This window comes from Vombatus ursinus, unplaced genomic scaffold (assembly GCF_900497805.2).
Source record: "Vombatus ursinus unplaced genomic scaffold, bare-nosed wombat genome assembly UNPS02009132.1, whole genome shotgun sequence".
NCBI lineage: Eukaryota > Metazoa > Chordata > Mammalia > Diprotodontia > Vombatidae > Vombatus > Vombatus ursinus.
The window spans coordinates 12,254,845-12,276,260 of NW_020948910.1; the positions used below are offsets into that span (position 1 = coordinate 12,254,845).

Here is a 21,416-nt window from a genome sequence, read left to right on the forward strand (position 1 = left end):
GGAAGATTTGAGTTCAAATTTGGCTTCACACACTCACTAGTTGTGTGACCCTGGGCAAGTCATTTAACCTCTGTTTACCTTATTCCACTGGAGAAGGAAATGGCAAACCATTCCAATATTTTTGCCAAGAAAACCCCATGGACAATATTGGAGTGTGTCCATGAGGTCACCAACGTTGGACACTGCTGAACAACAACATGATATATCATCCATTCTCCAGACCTACAAATAGGATTTAAATAAAAGAAATAGGAAAAACTCAAGTTGTCAGATGTGAAATACTTGGTACAGGAAGGGAAAAAAGTCTATGAAATTCAGTCTGAGACTACTTTTTCTCTCACCCTGGTTAAGAGATCAACAACGATATTTCTTGAGTCCCTACTTTAAAATGTCAACATTCAAGAGATTTCTTGAGTGCCTACTTTGTGCTAGGCACTGTGATAGACCAAGGTGATTTAAAGACCACAAAACAACCACTAAAACTAAACAAATAACTAACTAAATAAATAAATGAAACCAGTTCTCAAGGAGCTTACACCAGAAAGGTGTTTGATGGGTGGTGTTAAGTTGTTGTCTCTGGGTCATCCAGCCCAGACATTTGCCATAATACTGGTTTCAGGGGCTGCTTTCTTCCTCCCTGAGCTCTCCTGTCCTGCAGAGATGTCCCCCTCCTAGGCTCCTCTGGGTTTAACTTCCCTCTCTCTTTCTGGGCCTGGGCGCAGGGAGTGGGTGGGGCCAGCAAACGCGTCCTCCCCTCCGGACCTTATCTTACTACCTAGGCTTAGCCCCTTCTCTCACCCGCCCCGAGCCGGCCCAACGGAGTCCAGCCGAGGGAGGGAAAGGTCCTTCTCCCCCTTACCTGTCCAAGCTCCGTGGGGGTCCCGTAGTAGTGCCCGAACGGGAGGTGGGAGAGCTGCGCGGAGCAGAGCAGAGCCGAACCCAGCGGAGCTGGGCCGCCACCGGGAGCGCACGACAGTGGCGTGGCGGCCGCTTGGAGACCTGGGACCTAGCCATTCTGGGATGTGACCTGGCTATTCTGAGATGTGACCCTCCGCCCCTGCCCAATGCGGACCCTTCGGCCCCGCAGGAGGTCAGCAGCTAGAGAGCTCTGGGCGCCCTGGTACCTGCTCCTGGTAGTTCGGCTCCTGCTTCACTTACTGCAGCCGGGGTTCTCAGGTAAGTAGGTGTGTAGGTATTCTGTCTAAGGGTGTCCTCCAGTCTGTCTGCGACGCAGCCTTGGCTCGTGCCCCATCCCCAGCCCCCTTGCCCCATCCTCTATTCTGGGGGGCTAAAGCTGGCGTTCAGCTGAAGCTGAAGTCCCGGGACTGCAAAGAGGGCACTCCAGGGCTCGGAACCCCATGTGCCGGATTCTCCGCTGCCGCCTCCTCCTCCTCTTCCTCCTCTTCGATAGGTTTTTCGCTTTCAGACTGGGACACTGGCTCTGGCCCAGAAGTGGGCAGGCAGGGGTGTGGAGCGACCACTTTAGAGTCTTCCAGGGATGCTGCCCGCTTCCTCCCTTCTTCCCTTACTGCAGATCGGGGTAAGGGCAGAACACTTAGGAAGTGGGGAGAGAAATTGCTACTTACCTTTCCTCTCCCGATCGCAAGACAGCCTAGCTAAGTTTGTTTATTCTCACTTTTTTTTTCACCACAAGAATTGGATAATCTGATGGTAGGATGAGAGGATATAGAGCTAGAAAAGTGGGTGAAATTATTTAGCTAGCCCCCAAACAATTTACTGATGCTGGGAGAAGGGAAATAATTTTCATAAGGTGATACTCTGTGACACAACCACAATTTCAATCTCGGTCTTCCAGTCCCATATAAGAAAAACTGACTTTTATATAGCAAGTTGGAAAGCTTTTTTTTTTTTTTTAACAGACTTTATCCAAATTTGATTGTTCCACATAAGGATTATCATCACCCTCATTTTACAGATGAGGAAAGTGAGACTTGAAAGGTTGCTCAGGGTGGTGCTAGATGAGGTAGGCAGGTTTCCAACCCAGTTGATCCTGAATTCAGGTCCAGAGAGCTTAATCCACTGCAGGCTGCCTCTAGTGTTCTTTCCACTCCAGTTTCTTGTAGTCATAACATGGATGTGACCTCTTTTGAAGTACTGCCAACTAGTTGAAACTTTTATATAGGTTAAGTTACAATTAGAATAATTAGTATGTCACTGTTAAATATTGACATATTGACTGTCTCTCTTAGTTAGTAAAAGTTTCTACAAAGAAGAAAGCAAAGAGATACCTAAAACAAGATTGTCCTTTCATGGGTGCATCATTTTTTCCTTTGTAGTTACTTTCAAGAAGATTATTTTCAGATGGGTTTGAGAAGTAAAACTTTCAAATTATTCTAAGCATTAGTTGAATGACAGTAAATTATGACTCAATCAAAAACATCAATTTCCAGGCAGGGCAGATACACTCCAGATTATGTTTCCTAAAGGTATGATTTTTTAAAAAAATTATTGTAATAACAAGTAAGTCTAAAAATACAATAAAGTTTCCATTAACTGGAACGAAATTAGTCAACACTTTAAGAATTACTTTTTTTTTGCACTCCCGTTTTAGGAGAAAGAGACAACTGATGAGAAAACAAATTGATTAATGCCTTACATTTGTATTATACCTCACAGTTTCCAAAGTACATACATTATCTGATTCGATATCCAGAATAATCCTAAGAAGTAAACAGTGAGGGTATTATTTCCCTTTTGCAAATGATCAAATTGAGACTCAAAAGTTAAGTAACTTGCTGAAGGCAAGACTGCTAGCTGAGGGCACAGTAGAAACTAAAACCCATGTTGCTTGATTCAATTCAGTTAGAAATTTATTAAGTGTCTACTATGTGCTAGACACTGGGTATAGAAAGGGAAAAGTGAAGTAGTTACAATTTCTAGGCATTTTTATTCAACTGGGGGAAAAACCATGTACAGAGATAATGATATGGCTATTGTTTTCAGCTGCGGCAGACTCTTCATTATCCCCATTTGGGGTTTTCTTGGCAAAAAACACTGGAGTGTTTTGCCATTTCCTTCTCTAGCTCATTTTTACAGATGAGGAAACTGAGGCAAACAGGGTTAAGTGACTTGCTCAGGGTCACACAGCTAGTAAATGTTTGAGGCTGGATTTGAACTCATGAAGATGAGTGGTCCTGATTCCAGTGCTCTATCCACTGTACCACCTAGCTATCCTCAGTGGTATAGTAGCCAGAGTTATTATTGACTTGGACTCAGAAACAGCTGGGTTTAAATTCTGCCTCAATCACTTACTACCTGTAACCCTAGGCAAATCACTTAATTTCTCTGGTCCTCAGTTCCTCATTTGCAAAATGATGGGGTTACATTAGATGACCTCTAAAGTTCCTTTTAGTTCAAAATTAATGATCTTATGATCCTAATTTAAATATAAAATATATGCCAAGTAATTGAGGGGGGGAGGCATACAAATTGGAGTGGTCAGGACAAGTCTTGTAGAAGAGATTGTGTTTGGACTGAGCCTTATCAGAAGTTAGGGATTGGGAGACACCATGGAACAGTGGAAATAGCATTAGTCCTTTAGAGAAAGGACCTAAGTTCAGATCCTGCCTCAGATGGTTATGACCTGTGTGACTTTGGGGTTAGTCACCTCACCTTGTCTCAGTTTTCCTATCTATAAAAAAAAAAGGGATTTGCATTAGAGAGCATCTGAGGTCCATTCTATCTCTCATTTTATGATTCTTCTATTCCAAGAGGTGGAAGTAAGAAGGGGTCAGCTTATACAAAAACATGATTGTAGGAGATAGAATATTGTGTACAGTTTGTACATTGCAAGTAAATAATTTGATTGGCACATAAAGTGCATGAGATAGATTAATGTGAAAATAGTATAGAAATATAGGGTGGAAAGTGATGATGAAGGACCTAAAAGATACATCTAGGTGGCACAGTGGATAGAGAGCTCAGCCTGGATTTTGGAAGACTTGAGCTCAAATCTGACCCCGGACACTTAGTAACTGTGTGACCTTGGGCAACACATTTAACTTCTCTCTGCCTCTGTTTCCTCAACGATGAAATGGCAATAACAATAGCGTCTACCTCCCAGGGTTGTTTTGAGGATCAAATGAGATAATGTTGGTAAAGCACTTTTAGCACTGTGCCAAGTACATACGCGGTGTTTAAAAATGCTTATTTGCTTCCTTTCCTCAAATGCCAAACATTTTATATTTTATCTGTAATGTAATAGGGAACCACTGAAAACTCTTTGCGGGAGAATTATATGGTCAGACTCGTGCATTAAGAATATTAATTTGGCCACCGTGTGGAGGATAGACTGGAGAGGAGAAAGAATGGAGTCAAGGAGATAAGATTGGAGGATGCTACAGTGATCTAAGTGATGAGAGTCTGAACTAGGATGGTGGAGATGTAAAGACAAGGGAAGGGACAAGAAAAATGTTTTGGAGGTAGAATCAGCAAGACTTGAAACCTGATTAGATGCAGTGTAAGTGGAAGGTGAGGGAGAATTAAGAGTCAGAGATGATTCCAAGGCTGAATAGATGCATACCAGTACCCTCAGCAGAAATAACAAAGTTTGGGATATGTATAAATTTAAGAGAAAAGACAATCAGTTCCATTTTGGACATATTGAGTTTGAGATGCCTATGGTCATTCAAGTGGAGATGTCCAGAAGGCAGTTTGCATGCAAGATTGAAGATGAGGACAGATGGGATGACTAGGTAGATTTGGCAATCATCTGCTTGGAAACGATCATTGAATCTTGAGAAATTGAACCACAGAGTACAGAAAGAGACAAGGACACAGGACAGATTCTTGAAGTATACCCACAAAGGGGGTAGATCGTGGATTATGAGCCAACAAACGGTACTTGGAAGGAATGGTCAGACAAGTAGGAGAAAAGCCAGGGAAAGAGCACTGTCAGAAAAATCCAGAGAAGGCAATGAACAGTGTCAAATGCTGCAGAAAGGAAAAAAGGATGAAGACTGAGAAAAGGTCACTTCCTGGCCCCTCTCTCCTTATCCCCCATTAGTGCCTTCTTTCTGAGATTGCCTTCCATCTGCTCTTACATGTAGTTATTCGCACTTTGAATTCCCTATTAGTGTGTGAGATGTGTGAAGTAGGGACAATTTTTGCTTCTCTTTGTATCCTCAGCACTTAGCAGAGTGACAGGCATATAGTAAGCACTTAAGAATGGTAATTGACTGATAAAACCAAGAAATTTTTGGTAACTTCGGAAATATCTGTTTCAGTGGAATAGTGTGACTGAAAACCAGAATACAAAATGTTAAGTAACTGCAATGTGAGGATATGGAGGCAGTAAGGGTAGGCAGCTTTTTCTAGAAGTTTGGTTGTGAAGTGAAGGAGATAGAAAAGACTGTAACTTGAGAGGATGGCAGGGCCAAGGGAAGACGCTTTAAAGTTGGAGGAGATATGGTAAATTTAGGTATTTTGTGGGCCACAAGAAAGAAGCTGGAGGTAGGGAGAGGTCAAAAATTAGAGAAGGGATGCTCTGGGGTACTGAGTGTTGCATTAATCCAGGAATTCAGAGACATCTGAATCTGGAGACCCACAAGCTTTCCATGTTCTCAAAGAAGACTGATCTGATCCGGGTCAAAGTCTGATTGTTGCCCTGGTCTGAGCCGTGCAAGTTCCTGACTTGTGTTTGGGTCTGAGTAATACATGTATGGACTTATCCCAGTTGGAGTTCCAGTAAACTGTTGCTGGATGCAGCCACCATCAGTCAGCTGGAAAGCTCTGTTGGTTCAAAGTACCAGAACTGCAGGCTTCTTTTTGGTCTGGGATGCCCTTTTGGGTTATTTCCCTGAAGGCTTCAGACTAGACTGGAACTGAGACGCTGCTCCCCTCCTAGGGTCAGGGCCATGCAGCTGCTGCTTCCCTCTGAGCTTGTTTCTCTCTAGGTACACTATCCAAAGCCAACTGCCCCTCCTCACCCTGGACCACCCCCCCAAGGCTCAGCTCCCCTCCTTAGGTAGCCCTGGATCTATGACCCAGAACTGAGTAGTGAGCAACAACTGCTGGTTAGCATCAATTCTAGCAGCCTGCGCAGGGGTAGGCCCCTCTTTGCTGGATCTGAGACATTTTCTTACCCTGGCAGGGACTTCTTCCAGGGCCAGAATGCTGCATGGGGCCATTCCTCCACGTGCACAAACCTTGCTTTCTGTCACATTTTGCTGACCTGTGCTGGAAAAATGACTAAGAGTTTTTGGGGGGTTCCCCCTTGGATTTCCCAGATCAGAACTCAGTCAGGTACATTTTAAAAATTTGTGTGGTGGGATTGTGGGGTTGAGCCTGTATCTTCTTCCTGCCTCTCTGCTATCTTAGCTTCTCCTTCTGCACCCACCCCCGCCCTACCCCCACACCTGACTCCATTGATTTATTTTGGATGACTGTATATATCTGTTACAAAGGTGGGTATGTACAAGGGAGTGGGGAATAGGTTACTGAGTAGTGATAGATATGCCTCCAAAAAGCATAAATAAAGGGTTTTCCTATATGCAGAGAAGAAAAAATTTTAAAATATAGATAATTCAAATAAAGCAGTTTTATTACTACCTTGTTAAATCTTATATATGTGTGTATATATCTATATCTATATCTATATCCAAATACAATATATCCCCCATATGTGTGTATATTTATGTATATATATGTATATATACCATGGCTCATATTTATATAGCTACTACTATGTGCCAAGCATTATGCTGAGAGTTTCAAAAATATTAATTCATCTGATCCTGACAACCATGAGAGATAGGTGCTATTATTATATCAATTATATATATATATTATATATATATCAATTTTATAGATGAGGAAACTGAGGCAAACACAGGTTTAAGTGACTTGCCCAGAGTTACAAAGCTAGTATCTGAGACTGGAATACACACACACACATACACACACATATACACATACACACACACATATACACATACACACACACATATATATATATTTCTTTAAAAAAGACTATATAATATAAATTCAATTTCTTATACAATTCCTTTTCTAATTCTTGGAAAAGAGAAATGTTGATGTTTGTTGATGATTGTTAAGTTCACAATGAAAAAGAAAAATATTTAAAATAGAATAAGTTTAGGAGGAGAAAACCAGAGAGAGAAATGGATGGGTATGAGGCTGTGGTCTGAGATTAGAATTTCAGAATTCTAGAAGATAAGAGTCAAATTTTTCTGCATGATGATTAAATAAAGGATGTGACTCCCTGTCTCTGGCTAAAGTAGGGTTGAGGAAATTGATGAATTAGAAGGCGCCAGTGTTTGAGAGGTAATCAGAACCAAAAATTGACATCAAGTACGAGGGCAGTTCAGAGTAAGCTGTGAGCCAGGTGTAGAACTTGAGAAAGGAGAGGGAATCTGATGGTTGACAGACAGCAACCAGGATCTAAATGAATGAACCTCAAAGAGGATCCAAACAAAGGTTGCAAAGTGATAGTGACCAAGGTCAGGTCTGGAAGTGACAGTGAGAGATCAGGAGTGTGTCTACCTCTCCTCTTGCCCTAAGTGCTTGGTTGGACTGGCAGTTGGGGTAGGTTTGGAAAGATGAAAGAAGTTACATCCAGTATTGGAGAGGATGCTCAGGGATGCGATGTCTGCCTAGTATAAGGGTAAAGAATCAGGTTTTGCACATATGGGTCTTTATGGTTCTATACAAATGAGTATAAAGCTATCTTTTTATCTGAAATATTCTTTTTAAAACCAAAGAGACACACACACACACACACACACACACGTAAAACCTGACTCTCTACCCTTACACCAAGAATACACTGCATCTCTGAGCATCCTCTCTAATACTGGATGTATCTTTTCCATTTTTTGGTCACACACATACAGGGAAGAGTTTCCAAAGCTCATATAATCAGGGGGACCTGAGTTCAAATCTGGCCTCAGACACTTCTTAGTTGTGTGATCCTGGGCAAGTCACTTAACTCTGTTTGCCTCAGTTTCCTCATTTTAAAAATGAGCTGAAGAAGGAAATGGCAAACCACTTTAGTATCTTTGCCAAGAAAACCCCAAAATGTTGTCACAAAGAGTTAGACACAACTGAAATGATGCAACAACAGCAACAAATGAGTGATCCAGTGATCCACATGATCCATTTCATAAACCATCTAAACACATGCATCTATCTTCTCTATTTTTAAATTTATTCTATTTTAATTTATTTTACTAATTTAATTTATTTTAATTATTTAATTGCTTTATTTTATTAATTATTTTATTTTATTTATTTTATTATTTAATTTATTTTTATTATTTAATTTATTATTATCTTCTCTATCCACAAATATATGAATAATCTCCTATCATCTTTAGCAGCCTATTCTAAGGTTAAATCCCTCAAAAACCTAAAATGCTTATCTTTGAGATTAATATAACTCTCCCTTGGACACATTTTTAGCTTCTTTCCTCTTGTTTAGTCTTTACAGAGCAATAACAACTAGCACATAAAGTTTACAGAGTGTTTTCTTCCCAACAGCTCTATGAGGCAGACAGAGAAATACCATTTTATAGCTTAAGAGACAGATAGTTTAAATGATTTACTTATAGTCACAGAGACAGCATGGAAAAGAGGGTAGAGAACCAGCTTGGGAATTAGGAAGAAATAGCTATATGCTTTTTTTACATAGCCTTTTTACACAACCTTTTCTTTTTTTTTTGAAGGCAGTTGGGGGTTAAATGACTTGCCCACACAGCTAGTAAGTGTCTGAGACCAAATTTGAACTCAAGTCCTCCTGACTCCAAGGCCAGTGCTCTATCGACTGCACCACCTAGCTGGCCCCTAGCTGCCCCCTTAAATATTCTCTCCAAGACTCACCTCTGACCAACACACTGGCTAACCCTGGGCAAAGACACTTCATCACTCAGTGCCCCAGGTAATTCTCCAAGACTCTAAGTTTAGGGAGTTTTCTTAGTGAGATTCTCTACAATGATGAAATCACAGGTTATAACCAAACAGCTGGTAAGTTCTAGAGGCAAGGTTTGGACCTCCTTACTTCAGAGGCAGAAGTACTTACTTTGGGCCCAACATTTGTTCTCTATACCAGACATCTTTGGGGAAAGTAAAAAACATAAACAAAACAAGAAAAAACCCAACTTCTCTGCATTATTCTTCTCATAATACTTCTGTATATTTGGGATGAACTGAAAGGTTTCAGGGAGCTATGGTGAAGATGGCTTAGAGCCCTTTGACTCACCCTATATTTGAATGTAGATATATGTGCATTCTTATGATGCCCTTTCAATAGGACAAGGGGAGCCATTCTCAAATCTTCTATTTTCTAAATAATCTAAACTTCTTTAAGACACATTTGTCATCTTCTTAAGATATTTTATAATTCTCTGAATCCTTTCCAAGTCTCCACATCTTTTTGGCTTGCAGAGTCTGAAATTAGATCTCTGATTACTATTGAGTGATTTATTGCTAGGTTGTTATTAACTCCTGTTGGGACTACTGTTGCCTTCCCCTTGGCTAAAGTTGGCTGAAAAGTTGTTTGGATTTTTTTGTCTTGAGCTCCCATGAGCTCCCATGAGCTCCCATAACTTATCACTTAATAGTATCTATTTGGTAGTTTTATGTTGGGGTTGTAGTATAAAAGCCAATCTAAAAATGTAATGCCAATTAAGAATTTAAAACAAACATACACCCACATTTAGGGGAAAATAAATACAAAGGCAGGTGTTTTCATCCAGATTTAGGAGGAAAATAAACCCACGGAGTTAATACCCACCATGTTAAGTGCTCTAAGACTCTCCAGATCTGTATTTCAATCCTGTCTTTGAGACTTTCCACCTGTAGGACCTCAGGCAAATGATCTAACCTACTTGGACCTCAGTTTCTTTACCTGTAAAATAAGGGTATTGGACTAGGTGGCTTCTGAGGCCTCTTCCAGCTCTAAATCCATGATTCAGTGATCCTATAAGTCATAAAACAAAGTCAGCAAAGTATGGATTTTGCAATAACAGAACTATGACTTTGACTTTTCTGAAGTGTGTATGGCACATAGAACCCCATACTGAGTTCAAGGGAATTGACTCAACTAAATCACAGCCTAGAGAACAGCAAGAACTGCTAGATGTGATTGCTGAGCCACTCTCATGATTTGGAAAGATACTAAAAAATGGAGGGGATACCACAGGAGTAGAGAAGAGCAAATCTCTTGATGAAAGGAAGAAAGAAAGAGAAAAGAAGAAAAGAAGAGAAAAAAGAAAGAGAAAGGAAGGAAGAGAAAGAAAAAAGAAAGAGGAAGGAAGGAAGAAAGAAAAAAGGAAGGAAGAGAAAGAAAGAAAAAAGAGAAAGAAAGAAGGAAAAGAAAGAAGTTAGTCCACAAAACATGGTTTGGTTATAATTCCTCGAAGAGTCCAAATTAATAATTACTGAATGTCTAGAAAAGGAAGCAGTGATCACCTAAAGTCAAAATGACTTCTTCAAGAATAAATCATGCCAGACTAGACTAATTTCCCACCCTCCCCCAGCTTCTTTAGTCAACGTTACTAAACTGGTAGATCAGGGAAGTGCTACAGATAGAGTTTACCAACTGTTTTCTAAAATCTAGGTTAAGTGTCTCCTCCTATCATTTTGGAAAAGATGGAGACACATGAGCTAGACATCATTACATTACATGCATGCAGAATGGACTGGACTCATTGAACATCCAGACTTGAAGATTAGTCTTTAATAGTCCATTCTCAGCTTGGAATGAGATCTCTAGTGCCCCAGGGTTCTGCACTTGTCCTTATGTTACTTAACATTTTTATCATTGACTTCTATAAAGGCACAGATGACCTACTTATCAAATTTACAGATGACAACAAATTGAGAGGGATAGTCAGCACATTGGATGACAGGCAGGATTCCGAAAGATTTTGATAAGCTAGAACATTGGGTTAAACTGGTTAGGATGAAATTTAATAGGAGTAAATGTAAAGTATTACATGTGGGTTAAAAAAAATCACAAGTAAAAGATAGAGAAAACATGGCTAGACTTCAGTATGCCTGAAAAATCTAAGGCTTTTGGTATGGTGCAAGATCAATATATGTTAATAACGTGGCATAGCAACCTAAAAAGCCAATCTGACCTAAGCTTGCATTAAGCCAAGTATGGCTTTCGAGAAGAATGAAGTGATGGTCCCATTGTATTCTGCCCTAGTTAAGCCACATGTGAATATTGTGCTGAGTGCCATATTGTGCTAGATGCCATATTTTAGGAAGATATTGATAAGCTGAACAGCATCCAGAAAAAGGTAATCAGAATTACTGAAAGCAGTAATTCTTAAATTAGGGTGTGAGAACTTTTAAAAAGTATATATTTTGATAACTATGTTTCAATATACTTGGTTTCTTTTGTAATTCTCTGTATTTTATTTTATGCATTCAAAAACATTATTCTAAGAAGAAACTCATAGGCTTTACCAGATTGCCAAAGGGATCCATGACACAAAACAAGATTAAGGAACTCGGGCTTAAAGGAACTGGAGATATTCAGCTTCGGGGGAGGGAAGTCTTAAGGAAACTATGATGGCTGCCTTCAAGTATTTGGGAAGGCAGGTTATACTTGTTCTGTTTGGTCCCAGAGGACAGAATTAGGAACAATGGGTGGAAATTGCAATGAGGCAATTGAGGTTTAATATAAGAAAAAAACTTTCTAAAAATGAGAGCAATCCAATGTGGAATGGGTTGTGTCATGTGCTTCCTCAGCATTGGAGGTCTTGAAGCAAAAGACTGGATGACTACTTATCAGGTATGTTAGAGAGATTCTTATTTAAGTATGGGCTAGACTAGATGCCCACTAACAACTTTTTAAGTCTGAAATTCTATGAAATGTTTACTATGAAAGTCAATAAAACCAAAGTTTAAAAAATGTGATTCATTGATAAATACTATTTCATGAGAGTGGTATTGGAGTGCAGTGTTGGTTTTTCAATTACAGTGCCCTTGTGGCCATCCATTTTTGCCAAATGAATGTATTTTAGAATGTGTCAGATTTAGATAACAGAGCATCATGAAATGGATGTTACTTAATCTATTCCTCTCCACAAGGAAATTTCCTTATTCTAGATTTCCTCAGTTGTAAAATGAGAGGGTTGAATCAGATGACATCTAATGTCTCTTCTAGCTTAAATCTGTGACTGAATTAGAAATTTAACTTTCTCTATATGTAGTCTATTCAGTAAATAATAATAATGACTCAAAGTTGTCTGGTGATCTAAAAAAAACTTTCGGATTTGTTCCTTATATCATCCTTATAAGGTAGAATGAAAGTACTTCAGTCCCATTTTGTAGATGAAACTGAGGCTCAGAAAACATTTTATCAAGTTAAATAGCTATTGAATTTGACTTGAAATTGAACCAAAACTCAATTCAAGTCCATTGCTATTTCCACTATACCATACTATTTTTACGGGGTTAGAGGCAGCCATTTTTTTGTTCAATAGTTAAGACTCAAACATGCAGGGAAAAGTGGGTAAAGAAGCTCAAAGAAAGGAGATAGTAGATAAAATGCCGTGCTCTACTCATTCCCCATCCTTCCTCATGGCTCCTGTGAAAAAACAGGAAAGGCTAACCAGAAAGCATGAGTGTTCAGATAGGATTTTTAAGAGACTAAAAGAGAGGACTGGGCTTAGGTTTAAGACTGTTTATCCTGATAACGTTGAAATATGAATGGGAGGAGGGGGAGGAATCAAAGAAGAATAAGAGATGTATGTGTTTTCATTGAATAGAAAGTGTAGAGAAAGAAATATCAGATTACTGATGTAAGAAATGTAATGTACATGGAGTAAAACATTAGATGATGGAAATTATTGAGAACTATTAAAATTAAGTTGTAAGATGGTCATGTTTATTAATTTGGAAAGGCATAATAGAAGGTCAAAAGAAGAAAAAAAGTTTCAGGGAGGAGGCATGGGATATATTGGAAGCTGCCCTGGACTAGATAGAGTCCTGGGTTTTTATTTTAGCTCTCACTAATTCATTGTGTAACTTTAGGTAATAATAATAATGATAGCTGGTACAGTACATATAAGGGCTTTAAGATTTGAAAAGCACTTAATAAATATTTCTTCATTTTATCCTCACAACAACTCTGCAAAGTAGGCACTATTATTATCTCCATTTTATGGTTGAGGAAACTGAAGCAGACAGAGCTTAAGTGATTTGCCCAGGGTCATACAGTTACTAAGTGTCTAAAGCAGAATTTGAACTCAGGTCTTCCTGACTCCAGGTCCAGGACTCTACTGCCCCACCTAGCTGACTTTTCATTTTAACTCTCTGAGCTTTTACAAAATTAGGAGATTGGACCAGATGATCTTCAAAATTCTTGCCAGCTCTATTTCTTGTTAAAATTCAAGAATGTTGGTCTAATATATATTGAAGACAACATAATTAACAAATTAAGGAACTGTTAGCTATTAACATTTCAAATAAACTATTAAGTATATGCAAATAGGTTATGCCTTATGCAAATAGGATATTAGTGATGATTTATTGACAAAATTATACTTGCATTTCGAAAGTATATTTACATTCTGTAAATCTTTCACTTTCAGGAAATCAAGCACAACTACTGCTTTCCAATAGAAATACTTCTTAAGAAGGCATAAAGCTAGCTTTAAATTAACATTTTATCTTTGGAATTCAAGTGTAAGCATGAAAATTTTTCTGTAATTGATCTGAAATAGATGCATAAAGTAAAGAATGATGTCACAGATATAGAAACAGCAAGAAACAGTTGTGCGTTTTAATATGGAGGGTGATTACAAAGAGCCAGAAACAAATTCACAAGGTTGAGAGAGAAGGGAGAGGTAGAAATATCACAAATAGGCCTTTACAGTTTTTTAAAAATAGCTTGTTATTTTTATTCATAAACGAAATATATTTGTTTTCATGTTAGCATTAAACTGACATTAATATTCAATATGCAATTGAATAGGGGAAAATATATTCAATAAAAATAACTAGGTGTGAGCTGCACTCATATTTCAATGGGAAGTTATGTCAGTGTTTACTTGCTCCTTTGTGAACAAAATGGTATAGTGGAAAGAGCTCTGGTATAGGAGTCATGAGACCTGGGTTCCAACCCTAACTCAGCCACTAACTGAGTATGTGTCCTTATACTTCTCCTGTCTTGCCTTCTGTTTCCTCATTTTCAAAATGAAGAAGGTTGGACTAGTTGGTCTCCAAAATCCCTTCCAAATACTGAAGTCTTAAATTCTAAGCTTTTCTAGCTTGCTACATTAGCCTATTTAGAAGTTATCTAGTTAATAAATTGTTAGGTGCCAAAAAGTTTTCTCCTTCAATGGGAGAAAACCTACATGTCCAGTTAGTGACTTAAAAGTAAAATTATCAAGCAAAGTTATCAAGTCATCAAAGTTATCAAGTTATCAAGCATTAAAAAAGAGCACTTTGTTCTAAACTTTTATGGACACAATAGATAGAAGTCTAAATCTTTGCTCTATAATACACTTAATACCAATGTGTTATTTTCATTAAATGAGACTCATTTCTCTCTCTCTCTTCCTCTCTCTGTCTGTCTCTCTCTGAATCTGTCTCTTTTCTTCTCTCCTCTCCTCTCCTCTCTTCTCCTCTCTTCCCTTCCCCTCCCCTCTCCTCCCCTCCCTTCCCTTTCCTTTCCCTCCCCTCTTTCTGTCTCTGTCTCTGTCTCTGTCTCTGTCTCTGTCTCTGTCTGTCTCTCTCTCTCTCTCCCCATGATCAGAAGTAAGTTTATGAAAATGTGTACTTGCATGATTAGCACAAATGTTTAAATATTAGGGAGGAAAAAATGGCAGCAGTTTTTTGCTGTGGAGCTTTTATTCTTACCCCAGAAAGAGAATAAGGGAAATAAGAGTGAGGGTCATCAGAAATACACCGTTCTCCAGGGTGTGTCTCTTGCTGGCAGTGCCTGTTTGTAGCGCTACCCACAGCATATGTAAAGGGGAAAATCCTACTTACTACTGGTTGCCTAGAGTGTGGTTTTGAGGTGGCAAGCCACTTCTTTCCCTTAGGTGTAAACCTTGAGTAGAAGGAAGAAAGGTTTCATCTGTCATTTGAATTGCTGCGTGTGAATGCATAGAGCTATCCTTGAAGTCAAGCAGACCTGAGTTCAAGTTCTGAAACTAACACATACTAACCTGGACCCTGGACAATGACTCAACCTCACAGTTCTCTAGGCCAGTGGTGTCAGACCCAAATAGAAATGGGGGCCATCAATCTGTACATAAGGACTCCTGATTTTTGTTGTTATTATTGTTTAGTCAATTAGTTATATCCAACTCTGTGAACTCATTTGGGGTTTTCTTGGCAAAAATACTAGAGTGGTTTGCCATTTCCTTCTCCACTTCATTTTACAGATAAGGAAACTGAGGCAAGCAGGGTTAAATGATTTGTCCAGGGTCACACAGCTAGTTGTGTCTGATATAATGTTATCTATCTTTTATTGTATTTTTATTTATTTTGTTAAATATTTCCCAATTACATTTTAATCTGATTTGGTCTGAAAGAAGGAGTATTTTGTATTCTACAGGCTACTTCTTTGACACCTCTGCTCTAGGCAACTAAAGACTATAGGTATCAGAGAAGGGGTCAACCTATATTTGTAAGAGGGAGTTTACTTATCAATAACTGAATTTCAGGTCTAAACTCTATGTCCATGAGACAATTAAATTAAAAAAAAAGAATCAATTTCCACATGCCTGTCTTTCTTAAAAGCAATAATTTCACCAGATATTCCTAAAAAGATTATTTTTGTTGTAATGGTAAGCCTAAACATTACTACTTAACCTATGTATTACTTAAAGTTATGTTTAGTAGCTTATATTTCCTGATGTGAAATAGCTTGAGCAATCTTAATTTAGTGTTGTGCATATATAACTAACCTATTTTTCAAGTTTGATTACTTTTTTGGGGTCCAGATAAACAGACTTTAGCATTAAACTGATACAAACAAAAGGAATTGAATGGAAAACAAAATCACCCTCCATATGAAAAGGCACAACTGAACAGTCTTCTTGCTGTTTCTATATCTGTGACATCATCCTTTTCTTTATGCATCTATTTCAGGTCAATTACAGAAACATACTTATAGTATGAATAACGTATAAGCATAGTCTCTAAAACATGGCAGTTCTGTCTAGGCAGAATATCAGATTGTTAGAAAAAAGAACAGTGAAATACTTGACAAGTGATATTGAAAATTTCCTTTGTGTTTTCCATTAGGACTGTTTCCTTGTGGCCCATTGGCTACCTTTAACTTTTGTGTGTTTTATTCTGCTACACATTTCCTCCATGAAGTTAAGAGTAAATATGTGAATGGTTCTCCTTTTTCTAAAACTTACTTGTGGTTTTTTGTGACGTGTGTTTTTATGCAAATCACTACAATTTCCTGTAGTTCTGGTTTTTAGGAGTTGTCAGCATACGCCATCCATGAATTCTAGATCTTTTGTTTTTGGGAAAATTATGTGGCTTAACAATCCTGTGGGCCACAAAATCAAACAGTAGCACAGACAGTCCAATCACTTCAATCATGTTTGTAATAATTTTGATCAAGTGGTTATATGCTCTCTTATGCTTACCCTTTTGATCAGCTCTCCACCAAACTAATTATTGTCTTAAGCCACTGAAAGAGAACCATGGCATGGATAATCCCAGCCACCCAGAAAAGCAACTACATTTGTGTTTGGTATGATAATGCATTAATTATAAGACATTCTGGCAAAATTGTCTTCCTGGTTATTGTCTGCCACATCGTTTTCTGCTTGTGGACTTTCCTCTTCTCCCAATTTTCAGGAATATACAATGTTAATCAGCACACATATAAGTGTTGTTGAGAGGAAATCCTCCTCAGCCCCATCCAGAACCATCAATCAATGAATAAATATTTATTAAGTGCCTACTACGTGCCAGGCTCTGTGCTGAGCACTGAGGATACAAAAAGGCAAAAAGGCAGTCCCTGCCCTCAAGAAGCTCACATGAATAATGAATCTTAACCCAGAGAGTAGCTCTGGGTCTTCAGAAATACCAGCTTCTGCATCAACTGCCCCATATTTAATGTGAATGAGATTTTTCTGGAGCAGGAAAGAGAGTTGCACATTTACAATAGCTCTCCTGTCTCCTTCCTCTTAAACCTTAACCTCTTCCTTGGAGGCTTTCTTCTTAAAACTGCTAAGTAGTTTCAAGTTTTACTAGAGAGTTTTTGTGGAGTGTGTGGAGATGACTGACTTAGTGGCTATAATGTACTCTAAGAGCCTCAAGGATGATGGTGGACCCAAGAAGTTACTTTCCCATTCTTCTTTAACAAAATCAACTTGAATGTTAAACTCTGGCTTTTCTTCTATAGAGTTATTATCTTGGGTGATATTTTACCACTTTTTGAAGAAGACATTAGTTTTCAGGGCTTTATTAGATTCCATGAACTTAACAAGATACTTCAAACCAAATCTACTTTATCTATAACATGAGAGAATGGAATGACTTTTTTCTCCTAAAGATATTTTTGCAATAACCTTCTAAGATCTTACTTTTATTCAAGGTCTTGATATTTTCAAGGCCAGATTTTTCTAATTTTACCACCCGAAAAACTTTTTCTTTTAAACTTACGTTCTCCTGATAATTATATTCTACTTGGAGAGGTGTCAAGGCAAAGAGGACAGACGTCCAGATTGGGAATGAGGAGACCTGGACTCTAGTCTCAGCTCTACCATTAGCTAGCTGTCTAATGGGATGCCAAGATACTCAGACCTCAGGAGGCTGCTGGACTCTTGGAGGCTCGTTCTTCTCACCTTTTAGAATAACAAGATTGTGGTCTATAATCTCTACACCTAAAATGGAAAAGAACCAATGCAGAAGGCAAGAACCAAGGTATTTTTCCTGGGGGCACAAAGCCAGCCTCTATGGGCAAGGCCCAAGGCCTCTCTTCCCTTAGCATTTTCTCTCAATGATTTCATGTTACCTCATTCATTCTCATAATTCCACTATTGATGATATTCAAATATACCTCAATCATCATCATGATGATTGATTTCATTGTTTTACACTGTACATGACACTATAAAACATTGGAGAATTACAAAGTGGAGAAATTGTTTATTCCTTTCCCCTAACTAGCATGTAATAATAACTGAGGTTCAGTGAAAAAAAGAGTATGGTTTATATCTCATTAAAATAATTTTTTACCTGTATGATTTTAGACAAGTCCTTTTATGTCCCTGAACCAGTTTCCTCCTGTTGAACTACATGGCCTCTAAGGTTGCTTATAGCTCTTAAGTTCATGATCTTAGAAGCAAGTAGGAAGTGCAGTGGATAGCGTGCTGGACCCGGAATTAAAAAGACCTGAGTGCAAATCTGACCTCAGACACTTGTGCGACTCTGGGCAAGTCTCTTATCCCCTATCTGTCTCAATTTCTTCATCTCTAAAATAGGGATAATAGCACTTACCTCCCAGGGTTGTTGTGAGGACTGAATGAAATATTTATGAAGCTCTTAGCATAGTGCCTGGTATGTAGTAAACTTTGCCAACCTCAAAGCACTATGTGAATGCTAGCTATTATTGTCTTAGGATCCTGTGAATTTACAACTATCTCATGTATAAAATTTACAAAGTGGTTTATACACATTATTTCATTTAATTTTCACAACAACCTTGTATGGTAGGTACTACAGATATCATTAGTCCTTTGTATCAATAAGAAAACTGAGGCTCTGAGGAGTTAAATGATTTATACATGGTCAAACAACTAATAAATGTCAGAGGTAGGATTTTAATTCAGGTGTTCCTGACTCCAAGTCTAGCATTCTATCGACTATATTATGTTGCCATTGAAAAACTGATAGATTCTGGACCATTTAAGAAAAAATTTAAACATATAATAGAACTTGTACTCCTAGCAGGGGTCTGCCGGAACCAGCTTGAGCCAGCTGCTGATTGTTAAATGTTTAATGTGAGCATTTACACCTCAGAAATCAGCAAATTGTAAGGTCTTGATTCATTGTTCCACTGATTGTCTAGATTTAAGAAGGAGTTTGGACAAAATGTTAATAAAGCAGATTAAACTTGATTCATAGCGTCAGAGATACTTTTTTTTTTTTTTTGGAATCACTTGTTAAAACCAGCATACACCCCTGCCTCCACATGAATATTTCCCTACGCAAAGAAACCTTCTTGGAAGCCGATGTACTTATTTCAGTGATTTTGCCACTTTTCAAGGAATTTATGGAACTGTTCTTTTGGACTCACCCTTATAGCCCACAGTACATTCTCATGAATATCTTAAATGTTGCAAATCATCCCTCTTTGAAAGTGGATTTGATTTTCAGAGATAACCAAGGATCATTTTAGAATCAAGCCTGGCGAGCAGTATAGGTGATCAAGCTGGGCAGTGCCACTTATAGTTTTTGTTTGTGTTTTAAAGCAGAGTCTATAAGGGAATGAAACTGATATAGAAAAGCAGCATAGTACTAGACTTGGAGTCTCAGGACTTAGAATCTCAGCTCTGTCACTACTTGTGTCTTAGCTTTTCTGGGCTCCAGTTCTTTCATCTGTAAAATCGTAAAGAACTTAGCTCAGTGCCTAGCACATAGTAAATACCATGTAAATGTTAGCAATGGTGATGATGATGATGATGATGATAAGAACATTGGACTAGGTGACCATTAAGGTCCCTTCCAGCTCTAAATATGTGATTCTTGTGGATATCATAAATTGGTCTTGAAGGTCATCCAAAAGAGGAAACCCCCAAATACGTAGAATAATGGCAGCATTATTGGAATAAACATATCATCTCCCAGTTCAATTTGGCAAATGCTTTTTAAGGCATTCTGCTATGTTTTGAAGATACAAGACAAGAAAGAATCCATCTAAAATTATGTTGTTTTTGCCTTTTTTCTGATCTCATGGTAGTTTATGATCTGCTTATGCACTTATCATATTCTAATTAGCATTATATTTCTCTAGGTACATCTTGTTATTCTTAATAGATTGTAATCTTCTTGAGGAAAGGTATTTTCAACTCCCTTTTCATATCTCTCTCAGAATCTAACATATCACATATAGTAGGTACTTAATGTAACATCCCCCCTAGGGCCACTCCTCCAGTTACTCATATTAGCTACTTCTTTCTGGTTCTAAGGGTGATCTTGTGCATACCTACTGCTATTACAGTCATTCATGAGCCCCATCACTGTACTTCCCATCAACGATTAGCCAGTAGACTCAAATAGTTCTAATCAAAGGCGTTTACTGAAATGGCACAGCAAGAAGTTAGTATAAAACATTCTCCAAAAACGTTTTGGGTTACATTCTTCCACAAAGTACAGAGTTGGGGGGGAGGGGGAGATTTGGCATAAGCTTAAAGTATAATGACAGTGAGGACCCAATGTGGAGGCATGATGTTCCATGGAGTCAAAACCAAATACAGCCGTTGATGGAGATTGGAGAGTCACCATTAAGAGATATGTACAAATGATTAGCAGAACCAAAACAACAACAACAAAAGTTTAAAAAAAGGATTTTTCTTACCAACCTTCAATCATGCAACCTAGTTAATAAAGAATCTTGTATATCTCTTACATGAGACAAAATTCCAGATCTGACTGTTGTCATAATTTAACTTACTTGCAGCTAAGAAGGCCAGAATTTCAAAACTGAAAGACACCTATCAGCTAATTGAGGGACTGAAGTTTTTCAAGACAAAATTAGAAGTCTTCAAACAGAGATAGATGGCCACTTGTCAGGAAAGTTGTAAAAAGTTATTGCATCACTTTGGACTAACTAGCTTCTGAGGAACCTTCTTGATTCAGATTCTGTGAGAAGTTCATGTTATGTTGTCAGTGACAAGAAGTTTTACAGTGTTTTTAAAGATTAGACATATTAAATTAACCATCTTCTTTCACTTTTCTTTCTCCATATATTTACTGTGTTAGTTTTTAAGATGAAGGTTTCTGGATTTGTTTGCAGATATTGTTTTATCAACTGTTAGTGCTTGTATCTCAATCCATGCTAACCTCATTCACCACAATAGAAACCACACTGGGGGAGTGGAAAGTTGTATTTTTTTAAACACTCTGAGGTACTTTCCTATTTCAAAGTACATAGGTTACATACAGTAAATGTTTATTGCCTGCTGCTTTACCCATCTCCATTCATTCTATGGTGTATGAAAAGTTTGATAGTTTCTGGGTAATTAATAATTTTATTCATTATGGCTAGCAGATAATTAATAAAATGGTCATTGGCTGTCTTTCATAAATCAAAGACCCTTCCTGGAGAATAATGAATGTTTAAACAGCCTTTGGAAAAAGGCATGTCCCTGAGGATGGAAATCATCTCTGATTGGTTAACAGTTAATGGTGGACATATTAATGAGAAAGTGAGCAAAAAGTCTTTA

General features: G+C 38.2%; 1 protein-coding gene across 3 annotated transcripts in view; it reads left to right on the plus strand.

Annotated features, from left to right (window-relative positions):
- Positions 1–770: 770 nt before the first annotated feature.
- IL20RA (interleukin 20 receptor subunit alpha) overlaps positions 771–21,416 on the plus strand; it is a 54,837-nt gene continuing 34,191 nt past the window's right edge. For 2 of the 3 annotated variants that reach the window (XM_027850714.1, XM_027850716.1), the window contains exon 1: positions 771–1,176. In XM_027850714.1, coding sequence (XP_027706515.1) covers positions 1,065–1,176 — 112 coding nt within the window. In that variant the 5' untranslated portion in view covers positions 771–1,064. Of the gene's footprint in view, positions 1,177–6,206; positions 6,265–21,416 lie in introns of those variants that run through there. The other variant, XM_027850715.1, reaches the window with a different exon arrangement.